General features: G+C 34.5%; 1 protein-coding gene and 1 long non-coding RNA gene across 18 annotated transcripts in view; one reads left to right on the top strand and one right to left on the bottom strand.

Annotated features, from left to right (window-relative positions):
* LOC105427286 (adenylate kinase isoenzyme 5) overlaps positions 1 to 27,570 on the top strand; it is a 308,338-nt gene that overhangs the window by 27,406 nt on the left and 253,362 nt on the right. For 15 of the 17 annotated variants that reach the window (XM_089080914.1, XM_089080911.1, XM_089080913.1 and 12 more), the window contains 2 exons: positions 25,627 to 25,794; positions 25,880 to 25,990. The exons of the other annotated variants lie outside the window; for them this stretch is intronic. In XM_089080914.1, coding sequence (XP_088937040.1) covers positions 25,627 to 25,794; positions 25,880 to 25,990 — 279 coding nt within the window. The remainder of the gene's footprint in view (positions 1 to 25,626; positions 25,795 to 25,879; positions 25,991 to 27,570) is intronic. 17 annotated transcript variants of the gene reach the window in all.
* Positions 17,034 to 18,720, bottom strand: LOC148935616 (uncharacterized). Its single transcript, XR_016140172.1, has 2 exons — positions 18,456 to 18,720; positions 17,034 to 17,998 (listed from the first exon to the last, which is right to left on the bottom strand). It is a non-coding gene; the product is annotated as an uncharacterized LOC148935616 (long non-coding RNA).

Raw genomic sequence — 27,570 nt, 5'->3', positions numbered from 1 at the left:
TTAATTAATACAAATTTAAAAGTAAAATTTTTCAAGGAAAAATTTTTTGGATAGGTTTTTGGATCCTAAATACACAAAGTTACGATCGAGAAACTAAATATGTGCTGTTAATTGATAAAGAGACAGGTATAATCGAAAAAACGAGTCTAATCATGAAGATTATGAAATCTAAAAATATTTAAAAAAAAAAGATAAAATGAAATTCTTTATGCTAGAGATCGTAAATTATCCTTCACCCCCCACTTTCTCTTTGACACTGAAAAATATTTCTATATTTTTTCCAATTAACTACCTTTTAAGCGATAAGAGCTGACAGTTGATAAAGCGACAGGGTATAATTGAAAAATTGGTCTAAACATGAAAATTACGAAACCTAGAAATAATTCAAAAGATAAAAAAGAATAAAATGAAATTATCATAGAAATCGTAAATTCTTCATCCCGCTTTCTTCTTGCCACTGGAAAATATTTCTATATTTTCCCAATTATCCTTTTTTTAAGGGGAGAGTAAGATTTTTTAGTGTATAAATAGTACGATTCGTATTATCCAAAAATCATTCTCGGACCGTGCCTTTCCAAACTTTATCTCGATTTTATTTCGCGTAAATTTTGTATGCGCGTGGTGCGTATGTAATATGTATGTGTATATATATATGTGTATATATATATATATATATATATATATATATATATATAAAATGCGTATGAGTATATAAGTTTACGCAGGTATTAATGCTAATTGAAAGTGAAAATGGCTTTGATTAAAAAAATAATTCGCCGAAATATTAAGTTGGCTTCTATGCTCAATAAAGAAATATGCGCGGAGAAATGTTTGTCCGAATTAATGGATAATTCCGAACAAAATTATTTATTTTTTACGTGTTTCACATGTGAATATTCGGACACTCTGTTAGGGGTATTATACCAATTGGGGTACTTCGGTGATGACGCTCAAATTCGCCATATCCGCTGCCGAAACCGTCGAAATCCGACGGATATTTGGACATGAGGAGGAGGATGACACATTGACAATATCCGCGCACATCTCTCCCTCAAATATTTCAACGATATTTTTGATATATCCGATTAAAATTAACTAATTTTATAAAAAATAAATTATAGATGAAAGTTATGGGAGAATTACCGATGGTGCATTCGCGGAAATGTCGCGCAGAGGAAAAGCCATAGGCAGAACCTTCGCGTCGGGTGCACGCCGACGCCTGAGGAGAGGGTAGAAATTATACAACTTTCGAGTGATAAGTTACTATTTTAAATAATCGCTAAAATAGTAGATAATAATATTTATTTTTGAGTAAATATAAGTAAAATATTATTATAATTTTTTCGGATACGCGAGAAGAAAATTTCGTATACAGGTTCTTCCAACCCTCCTCACTTGATAAGTTAATAAAAACAAGAAATATTAATTGAAGGAGATAATTTAGGATAAAGATTTTTTTCTAGAAACAATCTTATCCGGATATATATTTCCCCATAATTTCGGGAGAAAGAGAGAGAAGAAGAAGATAAGCAAAAAGAAGAACAGGAAGAGGAGGAGGAGAAAGAGGAGAAGGAGGAGGAGGAAAAAGAGGAGGAAAAAAAGCATGTAAAAGACCCAGAAGAGGACATTATTGAAGAAACTCCTTCTGCGAGTATATATTGTCGCGCTCGCGGCGGTCACGATCTCAAATCGCGTTACGCAAGAAAGCCGCGCGCGAAATAACAACACTTTTTTACAAAATATCGAAACTTTATTAAGGCAAATGAATTAAAACGCCGCGGACACACGTCCGTTCACTTCGAATCTCCATGTAAAACACACACATAAAACAGTGCGTTGTTTAGAACATCCAGCGACATGTCGTCAGGGAACGATTCTTCGCTTGAAAATATCGATTTCCTAGTATTGATTTTCCGGGGCAACGACTGGCAGATTACCGCTCGGTCGTAATAATACAAACCCTCTTTTTGTTAACGATTTCTTCTTTTCTTTTATATTCGTATTTAATTTTCGAATTTCTTTATTAGAACCGCCTCTCTTTCCTATTCTTCCTATAAGAAGAAGAAGAATATTTCTCGCGTTATGTCGATGTGATCGGGCATTCCGTTAAAGATAAGTTGTTTTATCGGAAAACATTACGCGAACATTAAATTAAATACGAACGTAACATTCAAAGCCGTATATTCCAATATTTTTCCGTTTAATATGAATTCATCAAATTTTGATATCTTATTTTACAGAAACGTACATTACCGTCGAACCGCAACGTAGAGGAGGAAGAAGACAAATTCCATTGGATGAAGAAGAAGAATTGTTGGAGGAAGAGGAAGAAAAGGAGATGGAGGAGGAGAAAGAGAAGGAAGAGAAGGAAGAGGAGGTGCAGGAGGATCAGAATAAACATTGAAGATGAGCCAATTTTTGTTGATCGCATCATTAAAATTGAGAATCACACGTATAATCTATTTGCCAATACAACGTTCAGGTACGACGAGATAAGAATACTCATACAGCAACAGGATCTTTACACATTGCTGTAGGAAAGCTTTCTATATGTCGATGGAAAACTGACGAAGAACAGAGTCGACGGACCTGATGTGGTATTGGGAAATAATTGCGTCGCTTCGTGTTCGATGAGATTTGATACGAACTCGATGGCGTGGAGATTGATTGTAACAGAAACGTGGCCATAATTAGCTCAAACAACACTACATAACGATATTGTCCGACAGAAGCGTGATTGTGAGGAATGCTGACTGGAATGCGCATACTAATGCAGATGGATATTTTAAATTCTGCGTACCTCTCTGCGCATTTTGGATTCTGCAAAGTTTACAGAAGTGCGGATCAGCATTAAATCCTGTGTTTAGCTTACTCAAAACAATGGCGAATGCCGCACGTGTTATTGAGCGAGATAAAAAAGCTATCGATGCTGCGCTCTTTGGAGCGGAAGATACCTAAGCATGGCTTTTCGCTCGTGAGATCTACAAGTTTCCATTGTTACAGCATATAACCAAGTATTCATGGACTATTAAGATCACTATTCAGCTTAAGAAGTCACGATAGGTCATCTTTACTCTGCAAACAGGCCGAAAGAACGTCATGGCCGAGGACACAAGCTGATTCGACGACTGCAATTTGATCAACGTGAAACTATTTGAATTCAGAATGTTATCTGTACGACAGTATGAATCTGGATTTCGACAAAAACAGATGGTCTATTCTGTACGACACGTACGCGCGTTTCTATAAAGATTATTATGGATACGAATATTTCGAGTCAAGTCTCACAGTTACGACTTTTCTACATAACGCCCATTCATAATCATGAATTGCTCTCGACAGAACGAATCGGTCAAGAGCGCAACCGTGAATGTGAAATTGGAATTTGAGAATAAGGAGAACATACCAATGAATATCACCGCGTACTGTCTCATCATATACAATCGCGTGGTTCAATACAACCGTTGACCAATGTTGTACACGAGATCTCGACAACAATCATATTTGTGCCAACATTCCATAGACCTGTAAGCTTTCCTCATTGAAGGACGGTTTGTCGTAAAGGAGTTTGCTGCTCTTAGAGAATGAACCGTTCTCTTTCACTACATTTTTAAAAGCTCTATACCGTGGCATTTCTTCGCAAATGCTGACAAGTCTCGCGCACGCTGGGTGATACGTCATCACTATAGACTGCAATGGGATGACGGAATGGTTCTGTACAGCGAAGCTAAGAGTTCGATTATGCGAAGGCTATGCACGGTACAAAAGAAGACGACGATGCTGTCGTATACGTCAAGGGACACGAAAAATGAAAATGGTTGTGAAACTTGTTTCTGGACAATAAGTGCTTATACATCGAAATCCTGGATGCGGAATATAAAGACGTAGATTCTTTGAACAATCTAGACGCTGATAATACCATACTATGCGACGAATATCACTATACTAATTGCGCGTTACAAAATATTCTCAAATTGTTTAATTGGTGATCATATAACCATAAATAAACATATATATAGTATATAAAATATGTTTTTTATTCCTTTCCCTGCCATTACATTACTACTTAACATTTCAATGATCGACGTATCACTTCTTTTCGTATAGTGCCACGAGAATTTTATCCTGCCGCGTGCCGAATGGTTTATTGCGGGTCCGACAGAAAGGTAGATCAGTGTGTCAGTCGTGTAGATGACAAAGAAATTGCATCATTTAAACGTAAAACTTTTTATTCATATTTTTTTACATGAAACTTTACATATTTTTGATACAACTGATTTGGTCTTTTGTTTTTAAATAAAAATCCGTCAATTAATTGGTAATGGCGCAATCCTTTGTTTTCTTTCTGCACATGGCTTCTATAACAGTAATATTGGCGATATGTAAAAAGATAAAAAAAGGGTGTCAAGTATAGTGGATATTGCCAACTCAAATAATTGTGTAAAATTTATATAAAAGATTTGATATCAATAATTGGCGCCAAGTTATAGTCTTACAAACATGAAGCTACAAGTCCATTTTAGTCAAATTATATATTTCAATCGTATAAAAGATTTGATAAACCACTGTTTTAAAAAAACTCAAGTAGTAGTTTCTTTAATTTAAAAATAATAAAAACCAAATTATATGTATATTTTTCTATCCATTAAAAACTTCTTTTTCTAACCCAAGTAGTAATTATTTAGCTTTAAAATATTTTTATATCACAAAATTGCTTTACTCAATTTACATTTTTATTACAAAGAATTATAAAGTAACAGTATAAAAAAAAATAATAATATTTTATTTAAATAAAAAAAATTTTTATGTAAAAACACTTGATGCTGCTCATACCTCTAAAAAGAATATGAATAAAATGTGTGTGGTGTGTGTGTGTGTGTGTGTGTGTGTGTGTGTGGTGTGTGTGTGTGTGTGTGGTGTGTGTGTGTGTGTGGTGTGTGTGTGTGTGTGGTGTGTGTGTGTGTGTGTGGTGTGTGTGTGTGTGGTGTGTGTGTGTGTGTGTGTGTGTGTGTGTGTGTGTGTGTGTGTGTGTGTGTGTGTGTGTGTGTGTGTGTGTGTGTGTGTGTGTGTGTGTGTGTGTGTGTGTGTGATTATAATTTAATCATATTAAATAATAAATTTTGCCTTTATTTGTAACATTCAAATAATCTCATCATTAGTTTTGCATTTTCGTTTGATCTAAACAGCGCCAAGTATTTTTACATAAATTTTTTTTATTTAAATAAAATTTTATTATTTATTTTATACTGTTACTTTATAATTCTTTGTAATAAAAACGTAAATTGAGTAAAGCAATTTTGTGATATAAAAATATTTAAAGCTAAATAATTACTACCACTTGGGTTAGAAAAAGAAGTTTTTAATGGATAGAAAGATATACATATAATTTGGTTTTTATTATTTTTAAATTAAAGAAACTACTATTTGAGTTTTATTTTTTTAAAACAGTGGTTTATCAAATCTTTTATACGATTGAAATATATAATTTGACTAAAATGGACTTGTAGCTTCATGTTTGTAAGACTATAATATATTTGGCGCCAATTATTGATATCAAATCTTTTATATAAATTTTACACAATTATTTGAGTTGGCAATATCCACTATACTTGACACCCTTTTTTTACCTTTTTTTAAAAAAAAGGTAATTTTATAATGTATATATATATATATATATATATATATATATATATATATATATATATACCTAATAAATAAACGTGTAATCTTATTATTTCATATATTCTATATATATATATATATTGGAAGAAATAATAAACTTAAATAATCATCCATGCAATCCAATCAAACAATGTGTATATATACACACATATATATTGTTATTAAATAGTTTAAGATCAATATAAGTTGGAAATTATCAAATATCAATCTTTAAATTCTTTGTAAATTTTGCTATTATATATATATATATATATATATATGTAATTGTCTAATAATAAATAGTTGATTAGAAATATGATTCAAAATATATATTATAATATATGTATAGTTCTCTAGTTATTTTTTTCTATGTTATTTTTTTAATTGACAAATTTTCATTTTTATTCGCTTTGGAACTGATTTTTCTAGAGTGACATAATAAGAGTATGTAGATAAGATTGAATAAAAGAATAATATCTTTGTTCTCTGATAAAATGAAAAAGAACTTACCTGCAAAGTATAGACACAAACATGAGTTACACTCCGAAATTATTACAAATTGTCAAACTCGCCGCGAACGTCAACATCGTTGGCCACCATTCGGACGTGCAGAAAAAAAATAATAGTAGTATGCAATTTATTAATACTGCTAATGTTTCCTTTTTAATTTTAATATACGCGTATTTATTATTATATTGATACCCGAGAGGTCTAACCAAAAACACTACCGTGTTTACATCAATTAATTTTATCGACCCAGCGGATAAATCAGGCCGATAAATCAGGGTCACTGCAGGACCCAGCGAACATTGATTCGCTAGATTCTACAATAACCCTGACTTCAGTCGATAAGATTAATAATGACATCTCGTGACAGACGTTGCAGCCGTACAAAGGCGACGATAATGACGTTTCTTAAAGTAAAAATTTCCAAATCGGACTTTGTGTAGCAATATCTCTGCTTGTAGGGCACGTAGCAGAAAAATAAAAATACTTTTATTATGCAAGTCGGACTCAAGCTATCGATCAAGCCTACTTAGAACTTGATCAGTATAGTTATTGAGATTCGATAATTTCAGATGCTCGAACCTCGACGACTCGCATAAAGTCACGGCAGTATTCTCGGTTGACTTAACACTCGAGACACTATCGTGTCTCCTGATGTAATACACAAACGATCCTTTGCTTTTTTCTTGGCCATTCCCGGAAAGGAACTATTGAGAACTATTGAGAACTATTCAAATTTTTATAATTACCATTCAATTTCTGTAGTAACTTGAGTAGTAACTATTGGCGATTACATGCATGAATAGTAATTGAACAGTAACTGCGACTATTGGCGAATAGTTCTGAAAAGTAACTATTGGTGACTACGTGTATGAATAGTAATTGAATAGCTATTCATGCATGTAATCGCCAATAGTTACTACTCAAGCTACTACAGAAATTGAACTATAGAAATCTAGTAACTATAGAAATCTGAATAGTTCTCAATAGTTTTCAATAGTTCTTTTCCATACGGGGGTGTAAGGAAAATACTGTTGCTTTTTAAAAAACCATGTAATTGCATATTACGAATTGCATAATTTTTTTTTTAAACAACTATATGTTTTCTATGCATTAATTCATTTATCTTATTTTATGCATAAAAGTATTAAGATATAATAACAAAGACTAAATGGTTTTTGAGATATTTTATATTTTATGTTGAAATGTGCAAGAGTAAAGTGTAAAGTTATTAGTTTTTTGACAATTTTATCTTAATACTTTTATGTGCAGAATAATCGGAGAAATCATGTATTGATTTTTTCGAAAATTAATTTGTACCATTATTTGTCTCCCTTCAAAACGTATATTTTTTATTTCAAACGTTTTTCCGTTTTTCTTCAATAATTTTCGAAAAATCTCAATCCGTCATTTAAAATGAGACATCCTGTACGTACATTATAACATTATTTTAAAAAATACAATAAAAAGATTAATCAGAGTATCCGCGGACTATCCAGAGTAACTGGCATATCATTCAATACTAATATCAGGTTTCCACGATTTTTCACGAAAATCGCGAATTAGTAACTTGTAGCTATTTGTTCCAATAGAATAGCAAACTATTCTAATAGTAAAGAATAGTAAATCTTTATAATACTATTCGCTCCAATAGTAACCTACTTATAATTCTAAGTAATGAATAGTAAATGCTCATAGTAACTATTTATCCAAAAATAAACTTCATGTTTCCAATAGTAATATCCCATAATACTACACAAAATTTCAATAGTTTTCTGAATAATTCTAAATAATTATATTTCTCAATAGTTTTCAATAGTTTCTTTCCATACGGGTTATAACACGTTTGTTCAGATTCTGCAGAAAATATTACCACAGAGTGCTGTCGTTCAACGTGAGTGAGGTCATTGGGTTTTTTGGGTCCACTATCTATCGAAAGAGAACATCTAATTATATATTGTACACGAATCCTCTGTAATGATATATCTCTAGAAATATTTTGGGAAGAATCAAAAAATAGAGGAGGTGGGGATAGCATCTTTTTACAAAATAGTGAAGAATCAGGAGGATGTAATATCTCTTCACAAAAACCATCACATCCATCGGTAAATAAGCCATCCAGTTCCATATCCGAGAACTTGTTAACTCTTCGATTGATTGACAACTGCACATCTCGTCATCATCTATTAATCTAACGCTACATTGTTCACAACGATTGCATATCTCGATAACTCTCTATGTAAAGCCCATAGTAAAGTTTTTTCTCTTCAGCAGTAGCTCATATACGGTATTAGTCATTGTACAAAAAGATTCAAACTATGAGTCATCGTGTATGTATCTCATTATTCTTATAATATACTCATATCTGACCTTGTCTTATTAATATGATAATACTTCTGTTTCCGCTAATGAGTAATTAACATAGACACCGTTATAAATGAATCATTGACACTTGTCAATCAATACCGGTACATGCGACATTCCACGTTCTTTTTTTTTGTATGCATTCGTGCCGGATTTTCTCTCACATTTGATCGATTCATTAATCTTCCAGGGCCTTCTTACTGTGATCCCGTGTGCCCAATGAATTACTATATATCATTTGCAATTTTTTTGTCCTTTTGTTCCGTTTAAACCGAAATATGATCATAGATTCTCCGAGTCGCAATTTGTTTAGAGCAACTGGAGCTTCTCTTAATACATCGCTACACGTACAGTTCTCGAATTCTACGAAGAGCCATTTTTTCGTGACATTTTCTAGAAAAAAAGGCGATAGGCGACGGCGATGGGCGGCGACGGCGGAGGCGGCGGACACGGGCCCTCCCTCGCCCCGCATGCCCTGTGACGTCATGTCCTCGCCCCGTGAACCATGCGCTACTAGATCTTCTCCGAATCGCAATTGTTTATAGCAGCCGAATTATCGATGCTTCACTGAATGCTTTTATTATTTTATCTAAACATCCTCTCCCCCTCAACGACACATTTCAAAAAACCACCAACCAAGCATCCCCCTCCTCTCTCTCCCCTCGGAGCTCCCGAGTTAGAATCGACTATTTACTAAACTTTTATTATTAAACTTACTAAAAGCGTTTGTCACCAAAATAATTGCTGAACACGGAATATCTGAAAAAATTTTTATAGGCCAAAGCATGAATTTTACAAGTGAAATATTTAAAAACACGTGCAAACTGCTGAAAATTGTAAAGATCCAAACGGTAGTCTATCATCCGGAGAATAACGGAGCGCTAGAACGTTTGCATAGAATCCTAGCAGAATATCTGACATTTTTTTAATGAGGGACAAACACATCGGGACGAATGGCTACCCTTCGCAATGTTTTTCTATACAATCCCGGATATCGCGACAGAATTCACACCCCTCGAATTAATGTATGGGCATCAAGTCAAATAATTTACTGCACTATCAAAACTGATTTATTCGTATGAAAATTATGTGCATATTTAAAATGGGCGAAAGTAATAATATATGACATAACCGTTAGGAGAAGACGTTGGAAAAAATTCGAAACGCGATGGATTAGGAACTTATACGATAATCGAGCATAACGACCTACACAGAACATAGCCTCCAGTGAACGTCTATTAAATTTCCATGGCTCCATTAAATTTCCATCGAACGTCTATCTCCACGAAATCAAATGGACGTCCATTAGTCTACCCAACTTTCACGGTGGATGGTCCTCTAGGAGTCCACCGTAGACGTCCATTAGCCTTCCAGCCAACTTCTACAATGGACGGTCCTCTAGCCCACACGAAACATGACGTCCATTAGAAGTCTACATAACTTCCACAACTTCTTCCATGCGACATCTATCTCTATAGTGGGTTAGATAGATCTCTAATGGAGATCCATGTTCTACTTCTATGAGACAACTTCCAATGGAGCTCTCTTAGACCTCCATTAGATGTTTATGTAAACGTCTCATGGAAGTTGTATGGATGAATTACAGATGTTTCATGAAACTTTCATGGACCATATATAGAGCTTAATTAGAGGTTTTAGATTCTTTGTAAATGATTATTTTATGATAAAAATTAAGAATATATACTTATAAATAAATGAAAAATTTATTTATAAATATATATTCTTAATTTTAGCTATTACATATTTTTTATTTAATTGTGTATAAATGATTATACCAAATACAAAAAACGTATTTCGTCAAACAAGAGAAATATCTCATGTATTTAATACAATCAACAAATATATAAACGAATAAATAAAATATATACATATGTAAATTTATAAACATTTCTCACATGAAACATGACATTAAAAACTTATATAACATGTAACCTTTACCTGTACATATATATATATATATATATATATATATATAGTTGTAAAGGTTACATGTTATATAGGTTTTTAATATATTTAATTATATATATATAATTAAATCTACAAGAATTGCATACACAATCAGGATATTGACATTGAAACTATTTAAAGCATATAACAATGTGATAACATTCACTAATTGGAAATCTGTTATACTTTTATATCAAAATCGCAAGTTTAATTATAATATCATTTAATAGCAGATTTCAGCCGATCACTAGGATCACTAAGCAAGCTCGAGTATGATATACCACAAGGATGGCTCATGACTCTCGAAAAAATGTGCGATGTTAGCAAGACATTGCAAGATAAGAAAGATTTCATTAATTCCATTGTACGCTGCATATATATGCGCTTCGTGTCTTCATAGAAATATTTTTGTTCAGCATCATGAAATTCATTTCATTAATTTTTATTAACTTAAAACGTCTCTATCTCGGGTAAGATGTATTTCGCGGGATAGCATCGGTCGGATATGGTCAGGATTATTGAAGAGAAATAAAATATCGAGAGCCTTTTGATTCTATATACAAAGATCTATATTTATCGCTAACTTCATGTATTTACATTTTTACTGACTGAGTTTTGATATGTATAATATTTACAAGTATTTGTCCCGGAATTTCGCCTTCGATTCCGTAAAAAGCGGCGCGAGTTCCGGGAATCGTATAACAGATTCGGCTCGCGGTCCGCGAATTCGGTGCGTTCACGGTAGGCGCGGCGCGGGGGGTACGAGGGGTCTTCGGCGCGCTTGTTATGACGGATCAGCTGTTCGTGCGTTTCGTCGTGCGTATTGTCAGTCTGAGGTTTTGTGCTGTGGTCTTTGGAATGCAGGAAGCTCCCTGCTTCTTGACCGTCAGCGGCGGAAGGTGCGCACAAGGGTTTGCTTTTAGAGCCCAGATTGAGAAGCCCCTCAATCTGTAATAAAGCTTGTGCGCTGTGGATGAAAGGAGCGATCGGCCAGAAGCTCCTGGCACGATAGAAAGCACCCTAGATCGCTTTATGTTGGACAGGACTGGAAGCGTCGAGAGCAGTACTGAACGTCTTACTGTCTCGCCGGTGATAGGTGGCGATCATCCACCGGAGTCGCTTAATATACTCGAGTCGGTCAGGAGTAGTCGGGTACTGGTCGGCCGAACTCGGGTCGGGGTAGTTTCCGGGGGATGCTCTCGCCGGAATATTCGCGATAATTCGCCGAACGCGCTCGATTATTCCGCGAAGATGTTCGGTGGCGTGGTCGGCAGCGGGGCCGGCGGCGGCGGCGGCTAACCGGTGCGTGTTTATTCACGCTCTGCGCACGTGAAGCCGTGATCTCCGTTTCGCTTCGTCTGATATTCGACGTGATTTTACGATGGTGGGATCGCGGAAGGATCGCCGTGTCGATGCCTCGACGGTTGATCGGTCGGGGACCCTTAATATTATTTAAACAATAGGGGATGAGTCGGGTGTCGTTACAAACTAATCGTCTACCGAGATTTCATGAACCGTCTATTAGCGCTCTACGTAACGTCTAATAGACGTCTAATAGAGAAGTCTATCAGGTCTCATAGACTTCCACAAAGTCGAACTGTGGATTTCTTGTGGATATCTATTGGAAGTCTAATGGCCGTTTGGAAGTTCCGAATATTCATGACCGATGTCTACTGAATGGTTTTGTTCTATGTAAAGACACGATTACATAGTGAAAACATAATGTAAGATGTTACGGATATATGCAAACCATCTAAAATTGTTTATTGAAAAGTAAAACCAAGAAATCAAGGAAGAAAAAAAATAGAGAAAGAGAGGGGGTAGGGAAGGGGGGAGGAAAAGGAAAAGGAGAAAGGGAAATCTGCGCCCTCGTCGTTTCTGTCCAATTTTAAATCACCGCATCTCCACGACGTGACCAATTTGCATCTCTGCATTTTTTGTGGCACTGTCTTAAGGGAGGACTCCATCTTTGGCACCCAAAAATCAGTTCTAATTTTGTGAATATTTTGGGGAAAAATGAATAACTTGAAAAACTAATTTGAGGGTTTTATACATATCTTTTCTAAAATAAAAAATAATTTTCATCTTGTTTTCATCTCGTTTGAACGATATAATGGCGGTTACTTGATCCAATGGGAACACTTTTCGTGAGACAGGTTCAAGTGGTGTACACGATTTTGGCAAAACGATTCAATCTATGCAAATTAAAAAAGAAAATAACATCATTTACACTGTATAGTTAATGTCTGATGTAGGGATTTTTTTAAATATTGATTTTTCTTGAAATGGTAACGGTTTGAAAAAAAGTTTCAATTTTTTTCGAAAAAAAAATCGTTTTTAATTGTTGATTAAAAAACAAATACACAATATTTTGCAAACATTCTATGTCAGACGATGAGAGAATATTGCTAAAAAAATTTAATTAAAATTTTAAGTCAATCGGATAAAAACTTTTTGAATTATCATGTACAACGTCTCAAAAAATGCAATTTTGAAAAAAACGTGTTTAAAGTTTTTGAAACATTACAGCTGTGTCACAGCAAAAATTTCCATCTTATCATTAGTCTGCGATGCCTGCTCCATAAAGTTGACCTCCTGTCAACTCATCAGCTACGTTAGCTCATTAGCGGCCTTTCTGACTGCTAATAACGACCTTCATATTTTGATGAGATTTTTCTGTAAGACTTTTCCCTACTTTTTTTACGCGCGCTTCATGCGTGTTCCTCGCAAAATTCATAGCAGTTATGGCCAATTTTGAGATTCAGTACTTTCATAATTTGCAAGTAACTTCTGTAACCATCATTAAAATTGCAAACAGTTACTATCAGGTCTACTGCAATTTCTAAGCTTTTTTGCCGAGATTTTGAGTTTTTGGAATTATCGTCCACGCACTTGCATTAGCTTTCGTCACTATTTTGCATATAATCTCCAAGATAACGATTCAATAGTTCCTTGCTCAATTCCTCATAAATTGCCTTCACTGCATTGAAAACAATATTAGACATTGATGATTTGCGGTTTGTACTTGTAGGAAGAAGGTATATTCATAGCTTGCGCAGCTGCTCACCGGGCAATGCGAGGCGCTTCGGAAAATTTACTTTCTCGACCACTTGACTTGGAATTTCGCTTCCGAATTTTTTTTCTCGTATTCTTAAGGATTCAAATTTTTAATTAAAGCAATAAAAAAAATTTCAATTTTTTTGAAATTTCAGGAGTGGGGTTTCCCCCAAGTTAAGTTTACATTCCCACGTCTCCGCGGCACCGTTTATATTTAACAATAAGTCTGCATTTCCATGTTTTCACAACGGTCTAGATATAAAATTGCGTATACAAACATCGAATGTGACCGCTCATTTGTGTATTTTACCTCAAGAGTCGTGAATAAATTTATTTTGTTTGTTGAGCAAAAAATGATTATTGTTGCAAGTCTCAAGTATTCATCTCTCTTGAAACCAGTGCATGACCCGTGGCATTGGAAAGATAGTTTATTACAATCAACAAGCTAATAATTTACGAGATATTTTATACTTTATTTTGGAATATTTTAACATAAAGTATCTCGAAAACAATTCAGTTTTTGGTAACTATAATTTTTTGATAAACATAAATCAATTGGTGTAAAGAAGATATTGTGATGTCGCACAGCTCCAGTATTCCAAAGAGGGAGATGGGACAACACTCAGGAGACACAATGCTCAATGATATGATACTAGCTTTTTAATAAATACTTGCACAGAACTTTTCGTGTTTTGTTTTTTCTACGACTGTCTCAGACTTTGACTGACCAACATGCAGTTACGGACGTATATGACTTCTAATTGCGAATGACGCGCCTTATTTATTCTCATTTTCTTTTTATTAATCTGCATGTCTGAGCATCACTCTCTCGTGCGGGCAGGAGCGGTTGCTGAGAATTCTCGATAGAGGACAAGAGCATTTGTTTCTAAAACTATGTTCAGAATGAAGGAATCGAAAATGCTAGAGCATCTTCAGAAAGCAAAATCTCGGGCTTCCCGTGGACACAGAAACTGTCGCCGGTGAATTGGTTGAATCAGCTTAGATACCATGCCAGCAGCTCCTTTCTTTGCTTCCCGACAAGAAACAAGTCATCATAGCGGCGTAATACTCGCAGTTGAAATTATGTTTAATCATAGTGCAATGCGCCAGTGTTCTTGCAGACGGAAGATCGATTCGTAAGGTTTTTAATAACGACTTCGCCTGTAGTTTAACATTTTTACATTAGAATTAGAAGACTTATGTAATAAAAAATATATAATTTAATTAAAAAAAATAGCTACCATAAAAAAATATGGCTTCATTTGCAAATGAATCAATATCATAACCATGTAATCCCCTCAAAACAAAACAAATTTTACTTACAATTTTTTTGAACAATGATTAATTCAGAAAATTATGTAGAAATACATCTAAATATAGTAATACATCTAAAGAATTCTTTTCTCTTTGCTTTTGAGATTTAAAACTATACTATTATTATTTCTTTCCTCTATATAAATGCATATAGAAATTAAGTGTGCTCGCTCATGGCTCAAAGTTGTAAAAATGAATGAAGCTTTTTGGAAGTTAAATTAAATTCTTACTGTTTAAGCACAGTATAAGTATATGCACCTCGCGACGAAATAAGGTCGCGTAGATCATATTCGCGCAGGTCATATTTTTAGTGCCTTGAATGAAATTAAACACAACATAAACGTGCAGTACATGAACATATGCTGTACAGACGTATTTATATGCTTGTTACTTTTTACTGAATTTTTTGAGCAATTTTTTTTTAGTTCTGTATATTAGAAAAAGAAAAAAGAGAAAAAATGAACAGTATCAAAAGTTCAATTAAAAAGAACCTATAAATAGTCATAAAATATTATTTTTAATATGTGCATAAGAAAATATTTATTATAATTATTTCTACTTTTTCACTTATTACATGGAAGAGTGGTCACGAAACATGAAATACAGATATCAAAAGTATGAACACGAAGTGCTCTATTGATTATATTGTGATTTAAAGCTAGTTTATTAGAATCATCTTGAATTATGACGTCAAAATTAGGACATAAGAAAAGACTGTAACGCGGTCACCTCGCTCGACGCTCGGATCGGCTCGTCGGTGTCCGGGTTCGAGAGGAGGAGAGACTCAAGCGTACGCGAACACAAGTGGCGGCGTGAAAAAGATAGTTTATTTTAGCGAAAGAGAGATACAGCGTGCAGGGCCAGGAGATGTCGCAGTGTCGCCGGTAGCGAAGCGGGGACGCAATTGGTTGGCGCAAGGCGATGAGATGCGCAGGACAGGTGCGGTGTGCGGTCGGCAATGGTCGATTTACACGGCGTGGTTATCACTAGGGATCTTAGGATTACGGACTTATAACTAGCGGCCTTAATCTCTATCGCATGCACTTACGAGCTAATGTCAGGCGGGACGGTTAGGTATTGCGGGCAGGGTCGAGTGTCACGTCGAGCCCTGCCTTCGCAACGGAAACCGGTGACACCCGGTGGAGCTGAGTGAAACCTCAGCCCGAGGAGCGGTGGCAGGAGTCGGAGAAACCCGACAGAGCTGAGAGAAACCTCAGCCCGTGGAGCGGTGACAGGAGTCGGTGAAACCCGACAGAGCTGAGAGAAACCTCAGCCCGTGGAGCGGTGACAGGAGTCGGTGAAACCCGACAGAGCTGAGTGAAACCTCAGCCCGTGGAGCGGTGACAAGAGTCGGTGAAACCCGACAGAGCTGAGTGAAACCTCAGCCCGTAGGTAGAGAAAGCCGATGAAACCCGGCAGAGCCAAGCGAAACCTTGGCCCCGAGAGGTAGTAGGTACTGGTTAGGTATCAGGAGTCGGATCGCAGGATGGGATCAGGGATGCCATTTCATGTACGATTGCAGCCACGCTGCAGCACGTAGAGGGGATAGGCTGGCACACACACTAGCGCGAGCGCTCGTCCGTGTACGCTCCGCGTTTCGGCCAAATTCGAGCGGTAGAGAAGGAGCACCGATAATTGCTGTCTTCTTCTTTCTCGAGAAACGCTGTATCACTGATTTGAAGCTGGCGTCTCATGACATGACGAATTAATCATGCGATGCCATTGTCGATTATTTTTACATATACTTTTATACATATATTTTATTAAGTTAATAACATTATTACAATATATTTTTTTACATAAATAAAAATTAAAATTTGTAAATACAAAAATCCACTCTTTGCCAATATATACGCTTTTTATTTGCAAAAAGTAATTATTATATTAAAAAAAATTTATTGTGGTCTTATAAAGATATTTAGATATAGCTATTAAAAACTGAATAAATATATAAATAAATATATAAATAAACAATGTATATATATATATATTATATATATTTATATTATATATATATATATATATATACCAATAAATATATAAAATAAATATTAGATATATTATTATATAAAAGGGAGCTGAATATAAAAAGGCCATATAGTTTTTATGATATTAATAAATAATAGATAATAATAAAATTAATAACTGATATGAATATATCAATCGCAAAAAGAAATTCAAATTATGTTAACACTCTTATCTTTTCATTATTGTTATTAGTTTTTAAATGTTTAATGCTTCTTTGATAAATTATTACTAAAAAGAATAATTATTACTAAAATAATATAAAATAAAATAAATAAAATTATTACTAATTATTACTAAAAAGAATAATTAATACTTCTTTTAATAAAAATTTAATCCACTTAAATTAATAATTAATAATAATTAATAATAATTAATCCATTTAAATTTATTTTTATATTTTTTATTTAAAATAATATTTTTTAACAATTATATTTCTTCCTCCTCTATTTCCTTCCGGGCCTCTTTCACCTCTCCGGCCACCTCTCCAACTATATGTCATACGTCCCCCTCGTTGCAAGGCCCATCTTGCACGAAAACGTCCACCACTATTTCGTCTATGAGACACTGAAAATAATTAAATGTTAATTAATATGTTTACATATATATGTATTATACATGATATATATGTTTTATTTATATACATATAATTATTTCAATAAATAATACCACTATCTTGCTGCTGCTGCTGCGGCTGCTGCTGCTGCTGCTACGGTTGTTATTTCTGTATAAAAAAAACTTTTGAAAAATCTAAAAATTACAAATTAACCAAATACAGATCTGGAAATAATTTTATTGGACTATCAATATTATTACGTAGGACACTTAAATATAATAATAATGTTCACAAATTTCTGATCTAGCAACCGATTTGAATATAACAGATTTCACAGATAATCATTTTAAAGATCCAATAAAATTATTTACATATCTGTCCAAATTGTTATATTTGTCAGCAAAAGCGTTCTTTTTCTTATCAACAAGTTTATTTGCTCCCGCAGCTGTTGTAATTGCAGCTCATGCTGCTCTCTCAATTGCTGCATTTGCAGTTCATGCTGTTTATGCTGCTGTTGCAGCATATCTGCAAATTTTTTCTTTTGCTCTGTAAAATACATAAACTATATATAGTAACATTATAATAGTATAATAGTAACATTATTATACTACTGATTATACTACTGATATCAGATAATGATAAAATTTTAATACACACGTACCGCGTACGCAGCACACGTACACGCAGGCACACGTACACGCAGGCACACGTACACACAGCACACGTACACACAGGCACACGCAGGCACACGTACACGCAGGCACACGCAGCACACGCAGGCACACGCAGGCACACGTACACGCAGGCACACGCAGTACACGCAGGCACACGCAGCACACGCAGGCACACGCAGCACACGCAGCACACGCACATGCAGGCATATGTACACGCAGGCACACGTACACATAGGCACATGCAGGCACACACATACGATAATGAAGCATATTAAATTACATTGAAAATGTAATTTATATTTCTTAAATAATAATAAATTGTAATTAACCTGCCATTGCGTCGTCAAATATGCTGCTCACTGTGTCGCCGAATAAGAAAGAAACAATGATCTCAATTTTCCATTGTTTATTTCATGATGCGTGACGATTTCATTTGTTTTTCGTGACTTCGTGTACCATCTTTCGATCACATCGTGTATTGTGTATCCCCATCTTAACTTTTTAATATTGAAGAATATATTCGAGATTAAAAGGTATAACTTTCCATATACACATTTATACACACACACACACACACACACACACACACACACACACACGTATAGATATATATATATATATATATATATATATATATATATAAATAAATATATTCACATATACGTATACGGAGAGAGACGATTTAGGATCGTAAAATATTTTGACAAATAACAGAATCCTGATCTCTTTCCGTGACACACGCATACATATAATTTTCATATTATATTTCTATTTCTCTTTTTATCTTTTTTCGATTTTTTTGTCCTTTTAAAATTGATATGGAAATGTGTGACGAATCAATCAAAAAACATAAATGAAGCTTTATAAAAGCTTGGCTTACTGATAATAGATATCAATTATGGATACGCGAAGTATCAAATAATAATAGTCAGTATCATTGTAGCATTTGCAATAAGAATTTTTCATGTAGTTCATTAATTTCTCGTCATGCAGATTCTGTATGTCATAAAAATAATCTTAAAAAAGGATCATCATTATCTAACAATGATGAAAAATAAAAAAAAATATCTCAACCAGTTTTTCAACAGAAATGGTTAAATATCGAAGAATTCAAATGTTGGTTACGAGAAGTACCTAACAAAATTTATCTTTTTGTTCAATTTGCAATAAAACTATTACTGGTGGTTTAGCACAAATATATCGTCACGCAGAATCCAAAACACATTTAGATAAATATAAAAGTTTCCTTGAGATAAATAAATCAAATCAAAATTTGCAAACGGAAGATAATGAATCACTTTTGTCGTTTGATGAGCGTAAAAAGTTAGCAGAAATTAGATATACCGCATTAATTGTCGATAAAAATATTTCTCATCAAACTGCAAAAGAGATTCTTAATTTTTTTCAACATATAGGAAAAGATCCTAATATATTAAAAAGCATGAGCATGGGTCGTACAAAATGTAAAAATATTATTACAAACGTTTTATGCCCAATTGAAACGGAACATGTCGTTAACAAAATTCAGAACACAAAATTTTCAATATTTATTGACGAAACGTTTGATATTTGTAATACTAAATGGATGATTTTTATGGTACGATACGTTGACCCGGAGATATTAGATGTTCATTCACAATTAATTAAATTAATTAATATTGATGCCAAAGATTCCAGCGCAGAAAAATTGTTTCAAGCATTTAAATGTGAAATGTGGAAAATGAAAATACCATTTTTAAATATTATAGCTCTATCATGCGACAATGCATCTGTCATGATAGGAAAATTTTCATCATTTAAAAAAAAATTAGAAGAAGTATGTCCACATTTATTAACATTTACATGTCCTTGCCATTCCGCCGCAGTAATAACGCATGCTGTATGTAAAATACCAGAATTTTGCGAAGAATTTTTACGAAAAACTTCTAGTTTTATTAACAATAGCCCCAAACGATTATCTGTTTACAATGAATTTTCTGAGTGTTTCCAAGAAACAAATCACAAATTGTTAAAATTATGTGATACACGCTGGCTTTCTCATTACTTATGTGTAGAAAGACTTCTGGAATCTTGGGAAACAATTAAATATTTTTTGAACGAAATAGTTGTAAGTGAAAAAACACAACGTGGAGAACATCTGTCGTCTATAATGGGTAATATTGAAACAAAAGCCTATTTTCTTTTTTTAAAATACGTTTTAAATTTCTTTAACGCATTCAATGCATTTTTTCAAGCATCAGAAACACGAATTCATTTATTGCAGCTAAAATCTTTACAGTTTCTTTTTCAAATTTGCTGAAACTTTTTAAAAGATGAATATTTAAAACCTTTTTCTGTAAACACAGTTTTCTCTTTATCAGAGAATCACAAAATTCTTCATAAAATTAATTTAGGTACAGAATGCGAAGAATATCTTACGAATTACTGATGCAAGGATACGAAGACGCAGTTACAACTGTTCGAACAAATTGCTTGATGTTTTATATAACTGCTGCAGAAGAAATTCGTAAAAGATTACCGATAAATAATAAATTTTTATTAAAATTACAAGTTTTTAGACCTTTTGTAAGCTTATTCAATACTGATAGAGAAACTTCATTTAATGATGTTTCTTTTATAGCTAAAACTATCGGTAGTGTTGATGAAGATGCTTTAAAGAAAGAATGGATTGCATTGCCATTAAATTTTACAATGGAGGAGAAGCAAAATCTTTCCAAATTAAATTTTGATAATCACGAAATATGTGGAAGGAAATTTACATCCAAAACATCCAAGTAATATTACTAAGTATCCAAATTTAACAAATGTTCTGAATGCTGTTCGATCACTTTCAAATTCAAATGCCGACCCAGAGAGAATGTTTTCTTCTTAAGTAATTTAAAAACAAAAAATCGAAATAGATTATCGTCGGCTTTCATTAATGCCACGTGCGTTTTAAAATCAGGATTAAGGGCGAGAGGAGAAACATGTTTAAACATGATGATTGAAGAAAAGTATTTGTCTCTTATGTCAACAGATAAATTATATGCTAATATTGCTAAAAAAAAACGCAGTACTTTAAGGCTACATGTCGTGAATGACAATGAAATTGCTGGTCCCTCGTGGGCAGGTTAAACATGTTAAATATTAGATTATTAGAATCTTGTCCATAGCAGACATCACGCTTAAAGAGAATAAGCGTGTAAAAAATCTTGTCCATAGCAGATATCACGCTTAAAGAGAATAAGCGTGTAAAAAATCTTGTCCATAACAGACATCACGCTTAAAGAGGATAAGCGTGTAAAAAATCTTATCCATAGCAAATATCACGCTTAAAGAGAATAAGCGTGTAAAAAATCTTGTCTATAGCAGACATCACGCTTAAAGAGAATAAGCGTGTAAAAAATCTTGTCCATAGCAGACATCATGCTTAAAGAAAATAAGTGTGTAAAAAATCTTGTCCATAGCAGATATCACGCTTAAAGAGAATAAGCGTGTAAAAAATCTTCTCTATAGCAGACATCATGCTTAAAGAGAATAAGCGTGTAAAAAATCTTGTCCATAGCAGACATCACGCTTAAAGAGAATAAGCGTGTAAAAAATCTTGTCCATAGCAGACATCACGCTTAAAAAGAATAAGCGTGTAAAAAATCTTGTCCATAGCAGACATCACGCTTAAAGAGGATAAGCGTGTAAAAAATCTTATCCATAGCAAATATCACGCTTAAAGAGAATAAGCGTGTAAAAAATCTTGCCCATAGCAGACATCACGCTTAAAGAGAATAAGCGTGTAAAAAATCTTGTTTGCGGGAGATATTATAAGAAAAAAAAAGCGAATTTGTATCAGTAATATGTATGCGTATAGTTATACATAACACACACACACACACACACACACACACACACACACACACACACACACACACACACACACAGGGAAATATAAAAAATCAATTTTGCAATATTAAAAAATTAATTTTTAATATTACAATAATTAAATTATTTAAATTATTTTTTATTAATAATTTAAATAAATAATTTTTTACATTTCCCTCCTGACGGAAGAGACCACCACCTTCTCGCGGTTTCCGTCAAGCAACAATATATACGTTTTATATTTAGAGAAAATAAATACAACAAAAGTACAAGGAATACAATATACAAACGTTAAGTTTTTAATAATTATATCTAAATATCTTTATAAGACCACAATAAATTTTTTTTAATATAATAATTACTTTTTGCAAATAAAAAGCGTATATATTGGCAAAGAGTGGATTTTTGTATTTACAAATTTTAATTTTTATTTATGTATGAAAAAAATATATTGTAATAATGTTATTAACTTAATAAAATATATGTATAAAAGTATATGTAAAAATAATCGACAATGGCATCGCATGATTAATTCGTGTCATGTCATGAGACGCCAGCTTCAAATCAGCGGTACAGCGTTTCTCGAGAAAGAAGAAGACAGCAGTTGTCGGTACTCCTTCTCTACCGCTCGAACTTGGCCGAAGCGCGGCGGAGCGTACACGGACGAGCGCTCGCGCTAGTGTGTGTGCCAGCCTATCCCCTCTACGTGCTGCAGCGTGGCTGCAATCGTACATGAAATGGCATCCCTGGATGGGATCTGGTCTCGATGTCTCGGCCGACCGGGCTTATATACCCGGCCGCCGTTCCCCACTACGCGCCGTCGGTCCGGTGGCGGGGAGTCGGTATCGCGTGGGGACATCGCGAGCGAGATAGCGTGAGCGAGACGGCGCGTGCGCCCTGCAGGCAAGCGAATGCGGTAGCGCGAGTGGTGTACGTGCAAGCGGGATGGATAGTGCAGGATAGTAAGCCAAGCGTTTCTCTGTATATATGTGTGTGTATATTTACGTACGTGTATGTATATATATATATGTATGTACACTCGTAACGGCCCTGCCGTTACAAGACAATAAAAATTCTGGCAAAATACATTAAAATAGAAACTTTTTCTAATAAAATAACGTCTGCATATCTTCGATAAAGCAGATTTTTAAAATATACTGAAAATTCTGCTTTTATTGTAGTAGTCAATAAATAATCACATATCTAGAAAATGAATTGTGCCTCAAGAAAAGAGCCACAATTCGAAGAAAAACTTTTACGATATATTTTACAAATCTGTTTTATTTAGTGCAAACATTATTTTATTAAAAAGCAATTTTATTTTAATATTAATTCATTATTATAAATTTTAATATTATAAATTATTTTGCAAAAACTTTCATCATTTCTCGCCTCTGATATCATAATTTTAGAATAGCTGCAATGAATTAGTAGGAGCTTAAAAATCTATACAAAAATATGATCTTCCAAAATTTTAAAAAAATTTATTTTATGTACAATATATAGTGTTATTATATTTCTTATATGTAAATAGTTTAATTGAGGTGACTTATGTGTAATTTTTTACTTATGTATTGATACATTCGTATGAATAACCACACGTGAATATTACTATTAGGAATAAAAATTGAGAATGATATGCTTTTTAATAATAATCTTGTAACGGAGCGCATCCCTCCGCTCCATTCTTCCTCCGAATTTCCCCCGACCGACCATCCGTCAGGGACCGCCGAACACCAGGCGAAGTGCGGCAGTGGCTGCAAAGAGACAGCAATGCCTCCTTTTTAATATATACATACGCGAACTCCGAAGCGTCGGAGAATACCACGAAAACATGTATGTTTTCGTGGTATTTCCCCGCACCGCGCCAAGCGTCGCGCCAACAAGCGCGAACGCACTCCGCACCGCGCCCGGGGGCTCGAACCATGCTTGATGCAATCTCTGTCGTGCTCCAGGAGGATTATTTGTATATTTGCCAATGGCGTTGGAGGGTGTCGCCGCTGCAGTCCGACCTGCATCCATTGAGAGAATAGGACCATCATCTCTCTGGAGTACCGGTCGTGGGGATTCGAAAGAATACATGTATATATGTATATTGTAATATATATATATATATATATATATATATATATATATATATATGTATCATTGTATTGTTGACGTGTTATTCTAAACACGTTATTTGCGATAAATATCATCACATGCCTCGGTAGTCGAAAGGATAAGATGCCTGCCCGGTAAGCAGGAGATCCAGGTTCGATTCCTGGCTGGAGGTGGTATTTTTTTGCAAAATAATTACGAGTTTTCACGACTGGTTCGTAGTCGGGCCCCGCCCGTGACGCACACCCTCCCTTCTTATTTGGGTACCACCGAGCGTGAACGCGTTCCGCGCCGCACCGACGCCGCGCCACGCAACCGAGCGAGCGTCCCGCATCGCGCCACGACCGTGTCCATAAGCGCGCAACCACCCCGCACCGCGCCGTTACCTTCCCACCGAATTCCTTCCCTACCAAAAAACCAATCATCCCCCGATCCTTTTTTTCCGTTCCTGGAGAGAGGGATGCTAATCCCGAGATCGACCAATCCGACCGATCCGACCGAAAATACCGAGGTCGATCTCGGGTATGAGAAGGCATCGCTCTCCACAGAAACTCACTCCTCGTTTACTCCTGTTCCTAGCTCGTTTTCCGAGAGCCCGTCTCAAGGAAGCGAGCTTCCGAAACCGGTAGCAAGCCTGAGATTTGTTGGAGTTCTCCCCAACGCGCCAAGTTCGCTTGGCCTGGCCGAAAGCCGTCTCCGTAGCTCGCACGGCAAGCCGAGAGTTGCTGGGGTCTCCCCAGCGCGTCGAGTTCGCTCGACCCGACTCCGCCGTTCCCGAGATTTCACCGCCGAGTATCGGGGTTCTCCCCGATACTACCTCTCCGAGCACCAGGGTACACCCTGGTCGGCCGAGTACACTCGGCACCGCCACTTTCTTCTCCGCACACAGCTGGGGCCCTTCCCGGCTGGCCGAGTTCACTCGGCATTCAGACAGACAGACGAGGGGCGCACCCCCCGTCAGCCGAGCCCTCTCGATAGGGAACGGGCCCACCCGTTCTCCGATCTAAACGATCCGCCGATCTCGCGAAATATCCACTCTCGCGACAACACCCGCGACACGCGTGCACGTTTAAATCCACGCCGATTTAAAAGTCCGCGACGAACACGTGCGACACCGCCGCCGCCGCGCGTGCCCCGCACCACCGAATTGCGCGCCGCGATCAGTATCGCGCCGACCGCCCGAGCGATATCTTATTTTATATTCACGCGCTATCCGCGCGCCGATCGCCGTCTCGCCCGTCCACGGCCACGAACGTTAACGCGAAGATTCGGTGCATTCCATCGCACCACTATTAGTCAAATAAAACATCGTTATTTGTTATAATTATCGCCTAACAATTTAATAACACCTTTCTGTCTCCAACGTCCTCCCTTCCCCTCCTGGTAACCGACTGACCGCTCTCCACGCGGGAAAGCGAGACCGTTTTAATCTTATATAAGAAATATGTGCTAACATTTTTATTTTCAATTGAATTTTCTTAAATAATATGAATATTTTGATGCTTCACATAAATATACGTGCTATAAAGTAACAAAAAATTTCAGATCAGCAAAATGGATCGCAAGTGTTCGCAGAAAATGATACCCGAGCTACAGGAAGATGGCGAGGTGAGGCTGGTCTTTTGGCGACTCCACCAGATGGACATTTTCCGAAACAAAATATTGGTCCAGTTAAATTTGAAATACCAAAAGTTCCCGTTATATTCGTTCTTGGTTAGCATTAATCCAATGCAAACTTAAAATTAAATTATAGTTTAATTAAGAATAATCTTTAATAAATTTCATGATTATTTTGCAGGAGGTCCCGGTAGTGGTAAGGTGACATATTGTGATAATTTAATACAAGAAAGAAAGGGGATAACGCATATCAACATGATGGACCTTCTTCAGCAATATGCATTAGGAAATGGTTAGCACATATTTGTTTTATATTTTGTATATAAACAAGGAAAATATATATGTAAATATATATGTCTCCAATGAGTGCTCTGTATATATATATATATATCTTTATATTTTGTATTTAAACAAGAAAAATATATATGTATATATTGTTCACGCATACATATACATACGCGCGCGTGCATGCATATTCATATATATATATATATATATATATATATATATATATATATATACATATATATATATATATATATATACACATATATACATACACATGCATACTTATATACATATTTATAGAATATTTTATTAATTTCATTATAAAGTAAAAAAATTGTTAGTAAAAAAATTATTTAATATGTGCATTAAATATTTTACATTTGTACATATTTTAAATCAATAATATTTAAGGAAGTATTCTAATCTAGAGCACACAAAAGTGTCTATATTTGTCTATATTTGAATTAATTATAATTAAACTATTTTCTATATGATTATCAACTTTTACATACGTTTTATTTGTGGTTAAATAATAAAAATAAATTTTAGTACAAACAAATATCAATTGGTTATCTTGTTATATCAATTTAAATATTTTACTAAAAAAGAATATATATGTCGCTAATTAACATGATTTCAATAATTTTATTTACTTGAAATTAATAAATCAAAATAATTCTTAATTACAATGAACATGGTTATCATTTAGATAAAAAAAGTATTGCAAATTGTTAAAATGGCCAAATTTATAAAAATAAATTATCGTTTTTTCCGAGAAAATTTTGATTTTAACAGCTTTAGAAAAATAGTTAATGAAGATATCGTAGTAGGACAATTATCAGACGACAAATAGATTTGCTTTTTATATATAAATCAAGTTTGAAGTTGATTAATTCAATATTTTTTGACAAGTCATGTCGACTAAAAAATATAGTTTCGAGAAAAATGCGATTTGAGTACAGATGTAATATAAAAAAAAAGTTTACTTTTAATCATTACTGTAAAAGTTTACTTATATTAGAGCTATACAATAAACTTTTCTTGCTTTATTACAAAATGCTCATTTTGTTCGTAAATTTACAATCGATGAATAGTAGAGATTATTTGGCACTTTGAACGTTTGCTATTCGGATTGGATTCTGGATTGCTTGTTTTGCATGAATCAATGAAAATCTTTTTTTTAATCATTCTACTCAATAAGCATTAAAAGTCTCTTAAAATATAGACTTCAAACTTTATTTTCGTTTTTAAATTGTCCTGTGATAATTACTTATTACATCCTGTCGCGTACATTTCTTTTTTTTTTATTAAAAATTTGTTCGTATCTGTAATTATTTATATTACTGTAAATGTTCGAAAAAAATTATTTATTTATTTATATTTATATTTTTTTTATAAATAAAATTTTTAAGTAGTTATTATAATAATTTAAAAAATCTGTATGAAGAAATATTAATATCTTTATACTTCTTATCGTTTCATTTTAACGGTCTTTACATTCTTATTTATACGTTCATATGAATAACAACGATGATAACAATGATGGTAATAGTAATTATTCCATACATGAGTATTTCATTATTT

Source organism: Pogonomyrmex barbatus, unplaced genomic scaffold (assembly GCF_055798465.1).
Source record: "Pogonomyrmex barbatus isolate J1 unplaced genomic scaffold, ASM5579846v1 scaffold4, whole genome shotgun sequence".
Classification (NCBI taxonomy): Eukaryota; Metazoa; Arthropoda; class Insecta; order Hymenoptera; family Formicidae; genus Pogonomyrmex; species Pogonomyrmex barbatus.
The sequence above is the reverse complement of the archived record's forward strand: the minus strand, read 5'-3'. Positions and strand labels throughout refer to the sequence as shown.